Source organism: Sinocyclocheilus rhinocerous, unplaced genomic scaffold (assembly GCF_001515625.1).
Source record: "Sinocyclocheilus rhinocerous isolate Xijiao unplaced genomic scaffold, SAMN03320098_v1.1 scaffold1553, whole genome shotgun sequence".
Lineage (NCBI taxonomy): Eukaryota > Metazoa > Chordata > Actinopteri > Cypriniformes > Cyprinidae > Sinocyclocheilus > Sinocyclocheilus rhinocerous.
In genome coordinates, this window is record NW_015639764.1 from 280,573 (window position 1) to 294,739 (window position 14,167).

Below are 14,167 nucleotides of genomic sequence, written 5' to 3' on the forward strand. Positions count from 1 at the left end.
TTTAACTGTCAATTTAATGGGGTAAAATGTTTCTCGATAGAGGTTCAGAATGAACTTGGTGCAAATTATATCACATGTCTGTTGTAGTTTGCTCACACTCGTTTTGAATTATTAATGAATAATGGCTGAGGTACATTCAGACTGATCTGTGAATTACATGAAGAACAAAATGGCGTCCTTCGCCTCCAGTGTGAGGAAAACAGGATCCTTCCCTCAGCATCAACTCAACACTCCTAGAATAAACGAATAAACTCATGGATGTCTATATATCTGATCACATATGATAATCACTAGGAAATCACCGTCGTTTTGTGTTATTTTTGTTAAAATTTGGTCACATTTTTTTTTACAAGAGAAGACACTGTGCACGAATGCGCGTGCATGTTACCCCGGCTCCCTGGTCTCGCGCATGACGTCACCCACTCTGGCCAATCGCGACGGAGCGGAGAGCGGACGCCCCGCTCGTGACCGCGCACGCCGCGCCTGGTTTTAATCGGGGGCGCGGACGTGCGCGTCCCCGCGGAGTCTTTGTGTGGCGGCGTCGAGAAGCGCAAATACAATAACCATGGCCGACGAGAAACCCAAGGTGAGTGGCGTTTAAAAACGAAGGGATGGTTTATTATTGGTTACTTTTCAAAGCGTCCGATGGGTTGCGAAAACACGGAGGGACGCGGGTGGTTTGATTTTTAACGTGAAATATCGCGCGTAGTGGATAAATACTGTAACTGCCGCCTCAAAAACACCGGAAGGAGACGTGTGAACGCGCGTGCCGAGCTCACACCGCGCACGACACACGCAGACCCATTCAAATCAAATAATTAGCAGAAAATACGGTAAAACGTTTTCATACCGGGCGTATATTGCTGTAAGAAACGCGTCACGTGCGAGCTCTGCGCTTTAGACCTGATGGAAACATGTTTTCTGTTGAGGATGCGAGTCGGATGCTCACATTTGCATCCATTCATCACGTTAAACACAGCAGCTCATGCACAGCACTGCTAATAACACTCAGAGCCACTAAAACCACCATAAAGATGAACATGCACGTGTTTGTTTATTATTGCATTGGATTTTCAAACCATGTATCCATCCCATGTATCCATTTTGGTCAGGTTTATGATGGACAGCATTCATATCCATTATGAAAATTACAGTTTAATCATAAGACCACATGATATTGTGTACCTCAAATAGTTAGAGGACTAAAATTAGTGTTTGTACTGACCATAAGAGTCACATGTTAGCTTCTGGCTTTCTCTGTCCATGTTAATTATTGCATGAATTCACATACTGTTTTAATCATCAATTGATAAGTTATAGATGACTGAGCCATTATTTAGAATATATTTTGTTGACCAAATCAAGCGTGCCGGCAATTTGGATGCAGCGAAACAAACATACAGCAGACACATACAATGCATTATTTAAAAAATGAATACATAAAAATATAAATAAAATACATTTCCCTAAAAATTTCCTTCGGGGCCATTTAACAACTGAATTGCACAGGGGACAAACAAATATTTATATCGGTTACTTTTGATCTTTGGTAGTCTATTGTGAGAAACTGAAGGGAGCATAGAAAACTCTGGATACTAGAAACGGCCGCTGTCCAAGAGCACAGATCGAGCCCGACTCAAGACATGTCAAGCTTCTTTGTTCTTTACCTATGATCTTCCCACTAACGGTAACTACTCTATTTAATGCATTTTTATGTTTCACACTGAGATTTCCAAACCAGCAGCTAATGGAAATGTCTATAAATAATTAAATTCAAGGATTGCAAATGAGATGTGTGCATAAAATATGCAAGGAAGAATGATGTAATATCTCATAAACTTTTTGTTTTTGTTTTCTCAGGAGGGGGTAAAGACGGAGAACAACGACCACATCAACCTGAAGGTGGCGGGACAGGACGGGTCAGTGGTCCAGTTTAAAATCAAGAGACACACACCCCTCAGCAAGCTCATGAAGGCCTACTGTGAGAGACAGGTGAGGTCACGGGCCGCCACACACACACACACACACACACACACACACACACTCACACACACACTTCTTCACTGTTGTACTAAAGAAATACAGTAGAGTTTGCCTTGTTTGTCAACACAAGAATAACAAAAATGCAGTGCAAATATCATAAAAATGAGATATTGTTCATTTTGGTTCATTTTGAGCAGAAACGGCATTTTTGTTATTAATTAAATTGCATTTATTATTATACATATTAGCATATAAAAACATTTTTGTGTACAAAATATACAAAACAATACACCAACCCATGCATACAAATACAGCACAACAATTAAAATAAGCCAATCAATACAATTTTATAGGAAAAAAAAAAAAAACCACAACAACAAAACCAAACTACATTGTAAACTATACATACATAAAGTAACTGACAGTGTCACCCAAATCAATGAATTTAGCTAAATGCTTCCAGATCTCGTCAAAAGCCTGTAGCCAATTCTTTGTTCTGTTGATATTGCACTTCGGATCTGATTTTGCCAAGATTATAGGTTTAATTTCTTTGATATTTCCAGTTTTGGAAAATATTTCCTTTCACTATCACAGAACAATTCAACAGTGGCTCAACATATATTGAGGATATACTCAAAAATGAAGTGTCACCTAGGATGCATAATTGCACTAATAAAGCAGTGGGACTTTATAAACATGCACTTAGTAGCATGAACGTACCATTTTTACATTCAGGCGTTCCTTGGCCTCCTTTTCAGGGTTTCTGTGGCTCTTAAAAGCCTAATTTCACCCTTTCACAAAGTAAGACCCTAAAAAGGTGCTAAATCAGAGCAGAAAGTCTTAAATTCATAAAGTCATGGCATTAAATGTTGCATGCACTGCAAAAAATGAACATCAGACTCTAAACATCCTTAAATCAAGATGCAGTTGAGAAGCAAAGTGAGGATATAAAGTCTTGTTTCCGGAAAAACTGAATAAAATCAAGCAAGTTTATGTTTAAAACAAGAGCAAATATCTGTCAGCGGGGAATGAAAACTTGTTTTACTTTTGAGTTAAGTTCATTTTTCTATGTCTTTTGGCAGGTATTTGTCCTTTTTAATAATAAGCTCACTTCATTTTGATGAATTGCACAGAAATCAAGGCTTCGAGTAATACTAACATTCTTTAAAATGAAAGAACACCGTGTTAAAAGCTTTGAAATTAAATCAGAAATACATTCAGTTGCTACCTAAACATTTGTTTGTGTATTCATGTACTTTCTACAAACTGCAAGAATAAGAATGACTGATATTTGACGGATAATGTCGTTCAACGCAGAACATGACCTGAAGAAACATCCGAGCCTGATTCACCCTCACCTCGCTGGCAGTATAGCAGAAATCAAAGACTTTGAGAAAGTACTGAAGCAGGCTGTATTAATCTGAGTGTGAATGGGTTGCAGTGGTCTGCAAGACGGTTAGGGCCATCTGTAATCACGGAAGCTCTTCAGTCGGATCAATAAACACTCACGCATCCATGTATTTCCTCAACAGTCCTACCGTCTGCTGGCTTTATCACTCCCTCATGTCCGCTTAATGCTCCTGCGCGTCCGGTTCAAGGCTTCTTCCATGTCAAAAAGGGTTAAAGAGAAAACAAGGACTCTAATGTTCACGTACGACAAAGAAAGAGACGCTAGATCACTGTTTCTGCTCAGTTTGACTCCATTCAGCTCACCAGAAGTCCACACAGTCTTCATGTCCATGAACACAAGCAGGCTTTATTAACAGCTCCCTCAGCGCTGTAAACACACAGGTTAAGACGCCTGATCTTTAGGTCACTAGCATGTTTTCCTGGCAGAGGCGGAGGGTTTAATCTCATCGTGGGGCAGAAGTAGGACAGCGTTTGCCCTGAGGTTCATGTTCATTCAGACGTCAGGAAATCCTTGTCAACGGCGGGAAATAAATATGAAGGCGTGAGGTTTCAGCTGATCATTTGTCTTTATCTCAGATGTCGGATGCTGTGGAGGTCTTCAGATTAGCGTTTTAGGTACATTTCAACGTCTTTTGAGACTGAGTTGCAAATCGATTCATTAAAAAGAACCGGTCTGATTTATTGATTGATTCAGGATTCAGGATTTATTCAGTTTTCAGTAGAGTTTGTTAACTAAAACTATTAAAACATTTTTTTGTTAATTCAAATAAAGCTAAAATAAAATATAAATATTAGATGACAAACTTCATTTCATTTAGCTCTTAAGGCAACATTTCTAATTTTGATTTAGTTTAAGTTGAAGCACTAAAATTGTAAATAAATAAAAAAATTAAACCTAAATAGTAATAATTAAAATATATATCAAAATCACATAACGAGAGTCTGAAAATAAAAGTTAGGCCAAAATACTAATAAAAACTATAACAGTATATAAATAATAAAAAAAATAATTAAAAAAAAGTAATTTTAACACAAATTAAAATGAAAACTGAACGTATAAAAATAAAAGTTAGGCCAAAATATTAATAAAAACTACAGCAGTAAATGAATAAAAGTAACATTTTGATCATATTAACGTCTTTTGAGACTGAGTTGCCAATTGATTAATTAAAAATAATCAGTCTGATTGATTAATTCATTCAGGATTCGGGATTTTCAGGATTTTAATTTTTTTTTCTTTCAGTTTTTAGCAGGGTTCGTTTACTAAAACTATTAAAACATTTTTGTTAATTCAAATAAAATGTAAATATTAGATTAAACACTTCATTTTTGTTAGTTGCCGAGGCAACATTCCTAATTTTCGTTTAGTTTAAGTATTAAAATCACTAACTGTAAAGAAAAGAAATGAAAACTGAAATAAAAAAAATAAACCTAAATTTATTTATTTAAATAAAGCTACAACAAAATTTAAATCTCAGATGACAGACTTGAGTTAAAAACAAATAATAATGTCAAAATCACATAAAATAAGATGTAACTAAAATCAAAATCACTCAAATGTAAATGAAACTGAAAGTATACAAATAAAAGTGAATCCAAAATATGATAAAAAAAATAAACCTAAATGGCAAATAAAGCTACAACAAAATTTAAATCTCAGATGACAGACTTGAGTTAAAAACAAATAATAATGTCAAAATCACATAAAATAAGATGTAACTAAAATCAAAATCACTCAAATGTAAATGAAACTGAAAGTATACAAATAAAAGTGAATCCAAAATATGAATAAAAACTGTAGCAGTATATAAATAATAATGAGTGGTGACGTGAGAATCACTGGACGGATCTGATGTGTGCTTGTCTCCTCAGGGACTGACGATGAGACAGATTCGATTCCGGTTTGACGGACAGCCGATTAACGAGACCGACACGCCCGCACAGGTATGACATCACTGACGCTCATTCTGTCTCCACTCTGGGTTCTAATAGTGACATCACTCTGTGCAGGTGTGGTGTGTGTGTGTTTAAACCAGATGGACTTCAAAATTAGCCCTGTTTATTGTGAAGCTTGCAAAACCTGTTTGTGAATATCCAGGTCATTAAAAAAAAAAAGCCTAATGGCATTGTTAGAAACATTAAGAATATGAAGCTTAATTGCATTGTGACATTATTTTCATAATTAAGCAGATTCCTTTCAACTGTCAATTACTGCAATAAGAAAAAAAATTGCTTCAAAGCAGCTTCACAGAAAAAAAAAAATATATATATATATATTTATATATATATAATGTATTTTCTGTAAAGCTGCTTTAAAACAACATAGCTTTGTATGTGATTTTTTTACATTATTTATATTTTATTATAATGAATTTATATATGTATATGAATTTGTAGAGTATTACTGTGTATTATATATAATTGATCGTAATTAAATTTTTAATTTATGGTAATAAAAAAAAAATGTTAAAGTGTATTTAGAAAAAAATGAAAACTGAAATAAAAAAATAAACCTAAGTAGTAATAATTATTAATTAATTAATTAATTAATTAATTATTAATTATATATTTTTAAATTCAAATAAAGCTACAATAAAATATAAATATCAGATGACAGACTTGAGTTAAAAACAAATAATAATGTGAAAATCACATAAAATTCGATTTTTCTAAAATATAACAAAATCACTAAAATTTTTATGAAACTGAAAGTATAAAAATAAAAGTTAATCCAAAATATGAATAAAAACTGTAGCAGTATATAAATAATAGTAAAAGAACAGTGTTTTTTTTAAAAGAGCAATTTATCGTAATTTAATTTTTAATTTATGGTAATAAAAATTTTTTTTAAGTGTATTTGCGAAATTAGTATAATATAATAATCAGAATCCAGTTTGTATTATCATTGATAAATTAGGAAAATTAAGCAATCACATCATAGGCCACTTTTTATTTATCCAGTCAATTTGATTAATTTCTCAGTGACGATTGGAAGTTAAAAGCAAGTCATGTTGACTTTAACGCTTTTGTTGATTCGTTTAGAAAGGCAGGTGTCATGTGTGCTCTCAGATGAACATTTAGGGAAGAAAGCGAGTTTTTTTCCAAACATAATAGACTTCATCTCACCCACTGAATAAATCTGGCTTGACAGCATCATTGTGCAGCTGCATCATGGGACAGGAGTGCACTGTAATCACAGCGGATGGGTGTCAGTTTCCTCCTGTGACTCTCTACTGACCTAGCATCGCTTGTGTTTATTAATAATAGTGAATAATAAATGACCTCGTGTTATTCTTCCGCAGTTGGAGATGGAGGATGAAGACACAATTGACGTTTTCCAGCAACAGACAGGAGGACACATCTGAAGCGACCCCGACCCGTCTCTCTCACAGACCGCTCTCCTCGTGGTTATCTGTAACTGCTGTTGTATAGTGTTTTCAGGTTTTTCTTTCGTTTTGTACATAAAGGGTTTCTGCTACAGTTATTATTACATTGGGATTGTTAATAGCTGTAAAATCTGACATGTTAAGCCCGAGTCTTCTAACGAGCGATCGCTAAACAATCATGGAGACAGACAATACATGCTTCCCCTTAAGAATCATTGAGGATACGAGCCGTGTGCTGGAGTTCAGGGTTTTGTTCTGCTTCGGATATGAGCACACAGGCTTTTTACAAATTGTGTTTCAAGAAATGATAAAGAAATGTTATACTTTACGCAGACAAACCTGCAGTTCAGATTGACTTTCTGTTTTCCATTCAGACTAATTGGATTTACAACTTTTTTTATTTTTTATTGTAGTGGTCATGTAAAGTGCGAAACTTGTGTTAAACATGCTTTGACTCGAGTACGTACGAGGAAATTCATGTTTCAGAGAAGTCCAGCATCTGTCTGTATTGTCTAATCGCTTGTTAAAATAAAATATTCTCTTTTTATCAAACTGTCAATGTGTTTTAGTCACTGCACTCAATCTTTAAATTGTGTTTTTGCATTCTAAACAATCGTTTTTCAATTTGCATAATTTTAGCTATTACTCTTAAATGAAGCGAATTATCATTAGATGTCATTTTACATTATTAAAATCCATTGTAGTTTGATTAAAAATATGCTTCAAATTTTCACTAAAGTGGCATAATATGTGTTTCGGTCAATTAACTTTAAGGAACGTTATGGTATTTTAAAATATTAGAATAAAAAAGCAAGTATTTTATTCGCATAACACGTTTTAGTCAATAACCTATGGCTGATTTTGCAGTAAACCACATCACATAAACCTATGAAGGCTATTGTATGAATGATGGCCAATCTTCCAATCAAACGCCAGGGACTGCAGTCCTCCGTCCAATCAGGTCGCGCGTCGCACCGGTGGGCGGGGCTTCGTGGGCAGGTCTAAAGGGCCACTCCGCTGCGCTCGGATTTCAGCTGGTCCGGGCGGAGTCCATGCGGGATAAAGGATTTAGACGAATTCAGTCCAGCTGAAGGGTTTCTAACGCGGTTTAGCGAGCACATTACCCGCTCAACATGACTACGACGACCAACTTCCAAGGCATGGAGCCTGGTGCCAAAAAAAGCTCCAGGTAAATGATTTTAAAGGCGTTTTCTGCGATCAGAAGCGAGACAAAAGAGGAGCTCAGAGCTGGAGGTGATGGTGGTGATGATGATGATGATGATGATGGCCTGATGGATGGATTCCTCCTCCAATACATGAACGCAAATGAAGCTTATCAACCTGAATATTTAATGGCTTTGGATTGATTTCACGTTTTCATTTGGTCTGAATTAACCCAGACTGTCTGCCACCACCATCATCATCATCATCATCATCATCATCCTCTTCCTCCTGGCCACGAAGACCCATCCACCCTTGTTATAATCTGAGATTCACTCCAGGCTCATTGTATGCAGGTTTGACATGCAGTTTGATGTGATGTCTGGTGTTTTGATGTGGATGGTGCCCAGACTTCACCCAGCACAAAGCAATGGGGCTGGCAGGCTTCCAGTGCCATCTCAAACTGGGTGATTTGCTTTAAAGTTTATTTGCATTGTGTTTCATGAATGGATGCTTTCTCTGCTGCTTATATATATATTTTTTTATCAGTTTAATCCCAGTCATCTGACTGTTTAGTGTAACCTCCAGCTCTGGCCCAGAAATACACGCTCCATTGTCCTTAAAAGGTTTCTGATACTAGGGTTGGAACAGATGCATTGAATTTCGTCCAGCAGCCAGTGGAAGGTTTGCATGTCTGGCCAAAGGACTCTGTGATCCAAACTAACAGATTTTTTTTTAGGTGTGTTTGTGTGTCCAGATATGGTATCGTCTGTAACTTTCAAAGGAGGGATGGAGATGCATTCAGGCATTTGCATGTCAAAAATGTTGCATTGGCTTTTGTTTCCGCCTGATGCACAGAAACAAGGTTTGATCTTGCTGCTTTTAAACGAGGATTATGGCATTGTCTAGTATATTATTCCTAATATCAGACATCCTGGTTTTGGGTCTTGCTGCAACATGTTGCCACCCTCACCACCTTTGAAGCTCTTTTCCCTGTCATTCCCCCCAGTTTTAGTCTTTAAATCTTGTGTGTCTGGGGTTCCCCTCAGTAGAATGGCCAGAAATGTAGGTCAAGCCGAGAGCAGACGTGTTTATTGGTCACCCGGACTGATTTAGTGATGTTTTCAGCATGCATCTTGGGCTTGAGGAGGGATTTTTAATGCCATGTGTCTCCTTTGTCGGTTGGGTGGGGTCTCGAGCGAATGGCCTTCTCTAATAAAGTCCCCTGATCTGATCCCAAGCTTTAGTCTGGTTAAGGCATTAGCTGTTTAACCAGTCCATCCAGACGGCACTGGTTGGTTTTCTAATCGCCACACCGTCGATTCCTTTGACAAAAGGGCAGAAAGTTGCATTGGGATGGAGGCGACCCTGACAGCTGCCGGCGGGTGTCCGCTGGTCTCATTCTGCGCGGGAGGGAGGGAGGGGTGTTGAGATCAGCACTGGGCTTTTCAAAAGCATTGATTAGGGCTTCCGTCGACCACATCAATCACAGGTCTGCTGCTTTTCACCCGGGGTTTGTCCACACCCGCACTCGTGTCTTTTTAATGAATCAACATATGTGCTGAATGAGAACCATCCAACACTGGAATCTGCACTTGGTGTGAGCAGATGAGCTCTGGTCTGGTCAGCTGTGTGTGTGTGGTGTCTTTCAGTTTAGGGGTGGTTGGTATGACTGAAGTCATTCGTTGTATGAGTCACTTGATACTACCATAAGAAATTGACATCACAATATAGATATTTTTACAAAGTGTTGCATATTTTATTATACATGTGGTAATGCCTATTTCTGCCTTAAACTGTAGAGCAATGCAAAGGTCATGGGTTCGATTCCCAGCGTATGCATGAACTGATGAAGTCGCATTATAAAAGTATCGGTCAAAGGCACACATTAAGATGTATTAAGCCTATGTCTAATCGATGCTATTTTGTTGATTATGCAAAATGTTTTATGTATGAAAGGTCATCCATACATGAAAGGTAAAACTAATAATATGATTTGACTTCATTGACTATAAAGCATATTTTATTGGACTTTTCTGCTTTAAATGATATTAGGCAAATATTTTATTCACAAACTTTACTTGTGGGCATTTTTAAAAAAGGCTTATGAAAAGATTTTGTCATCAGAATGAAAGACCTTATACAATTGCTATATATATATTTTTTTAATGTTAAGAAACATATTACATTTTTGTATGTAATTGTCTTTATTGAAATTTTATTGTGCTGGTTTTCATTTATTACTCCGAGCTTGTCATGAAAATAGACTTCTGATATTTTGTTAAATAAAGGAAACACACTATCAGAAGAAAGACTTCAATATTATATTAATGCACCAAGTTTGCATTATTCATAAATGACTAAACCCGTGACTTGTTTATGACATGCCCTGCTTTGAATTTTTGCATGTTGCTTCCTCGTTCTCACATGTAAACCATGTAAAATGGTCATTTCTACTGTTATCAAGGATTTAAATCTCTACTGTTGACGTATTTGCACCATTGCATGGTACATGCATCATAAAGTCCTACTGTCTTTCCTTCATGCACTGTGCTGTTTATTTTAATATTGTGAAGAAACATATTACATTTTTGTATGTAATTGTCTTTATTGAAATTTTATTGTGCTGGTTTTCATTTATTACTCCGAGCTTGTCATGAAAATAGACTTCTGATATTTTATTAAATAAAGGAAACACACTATCAGAAGAAAGACTTCAATATTATATTAATGCACCAAGTTGCATTATTCATAAATGACTAAACCCGTGACTTGTTTATGACATGCCCTGCTTTGAATTTTTGCATGTTGCTTCCTCGTTCTCACATGTAAACCATGTAAAATGGTCATTTCTACTGTTATCAAGGATTTAAATCTCTACTGTTGACGTATTTGCACCATTGCATGGTACATGCATCATAAAGTCCTACTGTCTTTCCTTCATGCACTGTGCTGTTTATTTTAATATTGTGTAATTGATTTTTTTGAGCGTCATTCTTCTGACCCGTGTCTCGTAGGGTGTTGTGTCCCCCTGGCGGAGCCTCAAATATTTCCTTCGGCACAGAAGAGGAGAAGCCTGTGCGCAAAAACAAGATGGTCTCCAGTATCTTTGCTGAACCTGACGACCCTCACGCCCACCGGAGGAACAACCCACCAGGTACAACACACACATACATACACACACACACATCTGGTTTAAATTCTGCTTCTGGTCAGGTCTGGGTTTGGTTAGATTTTAATGCTTGCATTATTTAAAACCAGCATGGCGTTAATGTCACCCTTATGTTCAACAACTATGATGATTTACACAAATGTTTACTGAAAATGAGGAAATCAAGGACCTCATCTATATAAAAGTATACACTAGTGTGGGGTCTAAGATGTGTATGTGTGTGTGTGTGTGTGTGTGTGTGTATGTCTATTCTGCTCACCAAGTCTGTATTTATTTGATAAAAAAATACTGGAAAAACATTAAAATTGTGAAATATTACTACAATTTTAAATAACTGTTTTCCATGTCAATATATGTTAAAATGTAATTTATTCCTGTGATGCGCAGCTGAATTTTCAGCATCATTACTCCAGTTTTCAGTGTCACATGCTCCTTTTAATATGCTGATTTGCTGCTCAAGAAACATTTCTGATTATTTTCAATGTTGAAAACAGTTGCAGACATTTTTTTCAGGATCCTTTGATGAATAGAACAGCATTTATTTGAAAATGAAATCTTTTCAATATCTCTGTATTGTCACTTTAGATCAATTAAAAAAAAAAAAAATGTGATGGTTTTGAATGAGGTGACGACAAAATACACTTTTAGCAGAAATATACATCTAAATTTTACAGTGATGTCTTTAAAACAGGTTCCGCGTCTTTCTCTCATCTATCAGCACATAAGTATACACTAGTGTGGGGTCTAAGATGTGTATGTGTGTGTGTGTGTATCTATGTATGTCTATTCTGCTCACCAAGTCTGCATTTATTTGATAAAAAAATACTGGAAAAACATTAAAATTGTGAAATATTATTACAATTTTAAATAACTGTTTTCCATGTCAATATATGTTAAAATGTAATTTATTCCTGTGATGCGCAGCTGAATTTTCAGCATCATTACTCCAGTTTTCAGTGTCACATGCTCCTTTTAATATGCTGATTTGCTGCTCAAGAAACATTTCTGATTATTTTCAATGTTGAAAACAGTTGCAGACATTTTTTTCAGGATCCTTTGATGAATAGAACAGCATTTATTTGAAAATGAAATCTTTTCAATATCTCTGTATTGTCACTTTAGATCAATTAAAAAAAAAAAAAAGTGATGGTTTTGAATGAGGTGACGACAAAATACACTTTTAGCAGAAATATACATCTAAATTTTACAGTGATGTCTTTAAAACAGGTTCCGCGTCTTTCTCTCATCTATCAGCACATAGAGAGTATGTGACTTTTTGGTTTTTTGGTCAGATACGCAACAGTGTAAACCGATGTAGCATGCAGTGATTTTAGCTGGAGTTCGGTGTTTAGAACCTGCATTTGAAAGCTTTTTCAGGGTTAACTTAAAGTTATCTGCCCTCACTAACACTTGCTGTGTTCACAGACAACATGTCTTTGGCATGATGTCATTTCCTGGACAAATATCCTGACTGCCCACTGATTCAGGAAGTGACTCATGATGTAGGAAATTATAGTGTGTGAAATCATGATGAAACATCCAGTGCAGGAGAGTCTGTTTTACACAGTGAAGGGAAATGTTGACTTATAAATACACCTGAATTTTATTTAATAATTTAAAACTATTTCCCCAATGCCAACGCTGTGTCTAGAAGCTTAAAGTAACATGTTGTTAGTTTAGCAACTCGTCAAACTCTACTGAAATCGCGTCTCCCATGTGCTTCACACATGCTGCTCCAAATCCGTCACTTATGTAGGATGTTGCCTCAGAAGGGAGCTGCCTATGTAGACAGCAAGGCACCTCTGTGTTTAGATGTGCATAGTTTGACAGCATCTTTATTTTCTGGAAAAGAAATGCGTATTGTGTTGTGAATTCGGCCGGCAGTCGCGCCATTAGCCCTGCACAAGCTCATATACGGATAAACGCTTGTATGGGGATAATCTGAGCTTTGATTCAGCGCTAATACTTCACTCGGGCAGGTGTCCTTCGTATATCTGGTTATTCTCTCTCTAAAGGCGTTTGCCTGGCTCTCGTCTGAGATGTTGAATCCCGCTGCAGCGTTTGGGGCGTCTGGTTATTTTACAGCCGTAACTCAGAAAACAAAGCTTGAAAATTCAGTAGCAAGCCTACTAGATATGCATAAGCAGATCTAAGTTTCCCAAAAAACTGAATGCCTTTCAAAGATTTGATGCCATGAACTTCAGGTCTTCAGGTCTTGGAGATTGTAAATGACGGATATGAATATTGCATAGTGACTTTAGGGAAAACTCTTGGGCTTTTTATGTACATTATGCATGAGTGTAGGATCTGTGGGTTTATAGTGTTGGTCTGATTGAATGTGCTGCTGTTGTGTCTGGCAGGATGCCTTTGTGATTTGTCTATTGTGGTTTGTAAGGGGTTTTAGTTTTTTATTAGTTTTTTTTGTCCGCTAATGGAGCATAACAGTCGGTTCTGGAAGTTAAAATCCCATTGCATTTTTCTCCATTAATGCAAGACATCAAGGGTGAATAGGGTACAAATGTAACAAATGAATATCATCATACTTTCCCCAGATGATTAATCACAGTGCATTTGAGACAGTTGATTTGTATTACTGAAATGTTATGTTTAAATAAGCAAATTTCTAATTAAATATGCACTAATTTGCAAACATTTTCAGAGAATTAATCCGAACACTGGATAAAGCCAGGTTCAAAAGTCTTATTTTATTTTGCTGACATGTTCGAGAAAAGGGTTTTTACTGCGGGAATATCTCTTTTTATCACTCTATAAATCAGAAAAAACTATCAACAGCCAGAAAAAATATTTTTTATTTTATCCATTTTATAAATATATATTTTATAAAATGGAATAAAAGGTTATATAAATGATATATAAACAAACTAGAGCACGACCGATATGGGTTTTTTGGGACCGATATTAGGGAGTTAAAAAGAGCTCGTGCAGCGCTGTCAGAATACATGCGATGCGCGCGTGTATTACAAAACATAACGTTCTGCAGTTTATTTACTAATTGTTTAAGGCCATTTCGTGATTTCAATCATCATACAGTAAC

The 14,167-nt window shown here is 36.3% G+C and overlaps 2 protein-coding genes across 3 annotated transcripts in view; both read left to right on the forward strand.

The window, feature by feature from the left end:
- Nucleotides 1-482: 482 nt before the first annotated feature.
- On the forward strand, nt 483-7,326 carry LOC107751634 (small ubiquitin-related modifier 2). Its single transcript, XM_016567378.1, has 4 exons — nt 483-586; nt 1,861-1,992; nt 5,266-5,337; nt 6,696-7,326. Exons 1-4 carry the CDS (start codon nt 566-568, stop codon nt 6,756-6,758), a joined length of 288 nt encoding a protein of 95 aa, XP_016422864.1. The 5' UTR covers nt 483-565; the 3' UTR covers nt 6,759-7,326.
- Nucleotides 7,327-7,785: 459 nt separating this feature from the next.
- Nucleotides 7,786-14,167, forward strand: part of LOC107751632 (hematological and neurological expressed 1 protein-like) — a 17,036-nt gene continuing 10,654 nt past the window's right edge. The window contains exons 1-3 of one of the 2 annotated variants that reach the window (XM_016567374.1): nt 7,786-7,968; nt 8,297-8,407; nt 10,958-11,097. In XM_016567374.1, coding sequence (XP_016422860.1) covers nt 7,913-7,968; nt 8,297-8,407; nt 10,958-11,097 — 307 coding nt within the window. In that variant the 5' untranslated portion in view covers nt 7,786-7,912. The remainder of the gene's footprint in view (nt 7,969-8,296; nt 8,408-10,957; nt 11,098-14,167) is intronic. The other variant, XM_016567375.1, reaches the window with a different exon arrangement.

What these genes read in the sequence shown, in the direction of transcription:
- LOC107751634 (XM_016567378.1), top strand. Translation starts at nt 566, where the DNA reads ATGGCCGACGAGAAACCCAAG. An exon ending in AGGCCTACTGTGAGAGACAG is followed by an intron (nt 1,993 to 5,265) that starts GTGAGGTCACGG and finishes TTGTCTCCTCAG; the next exon opens with GGACTGACGATGAGACAGAT. An exon ending in AGACCGACACGCCCGCACAG is followed by an intron (nt 5,338 to 6,695) that starts GTATGACATCAC and finishes ATTCTTCCGCAG; the next exon opens with TTGGAGATGGAGGATGAAGA.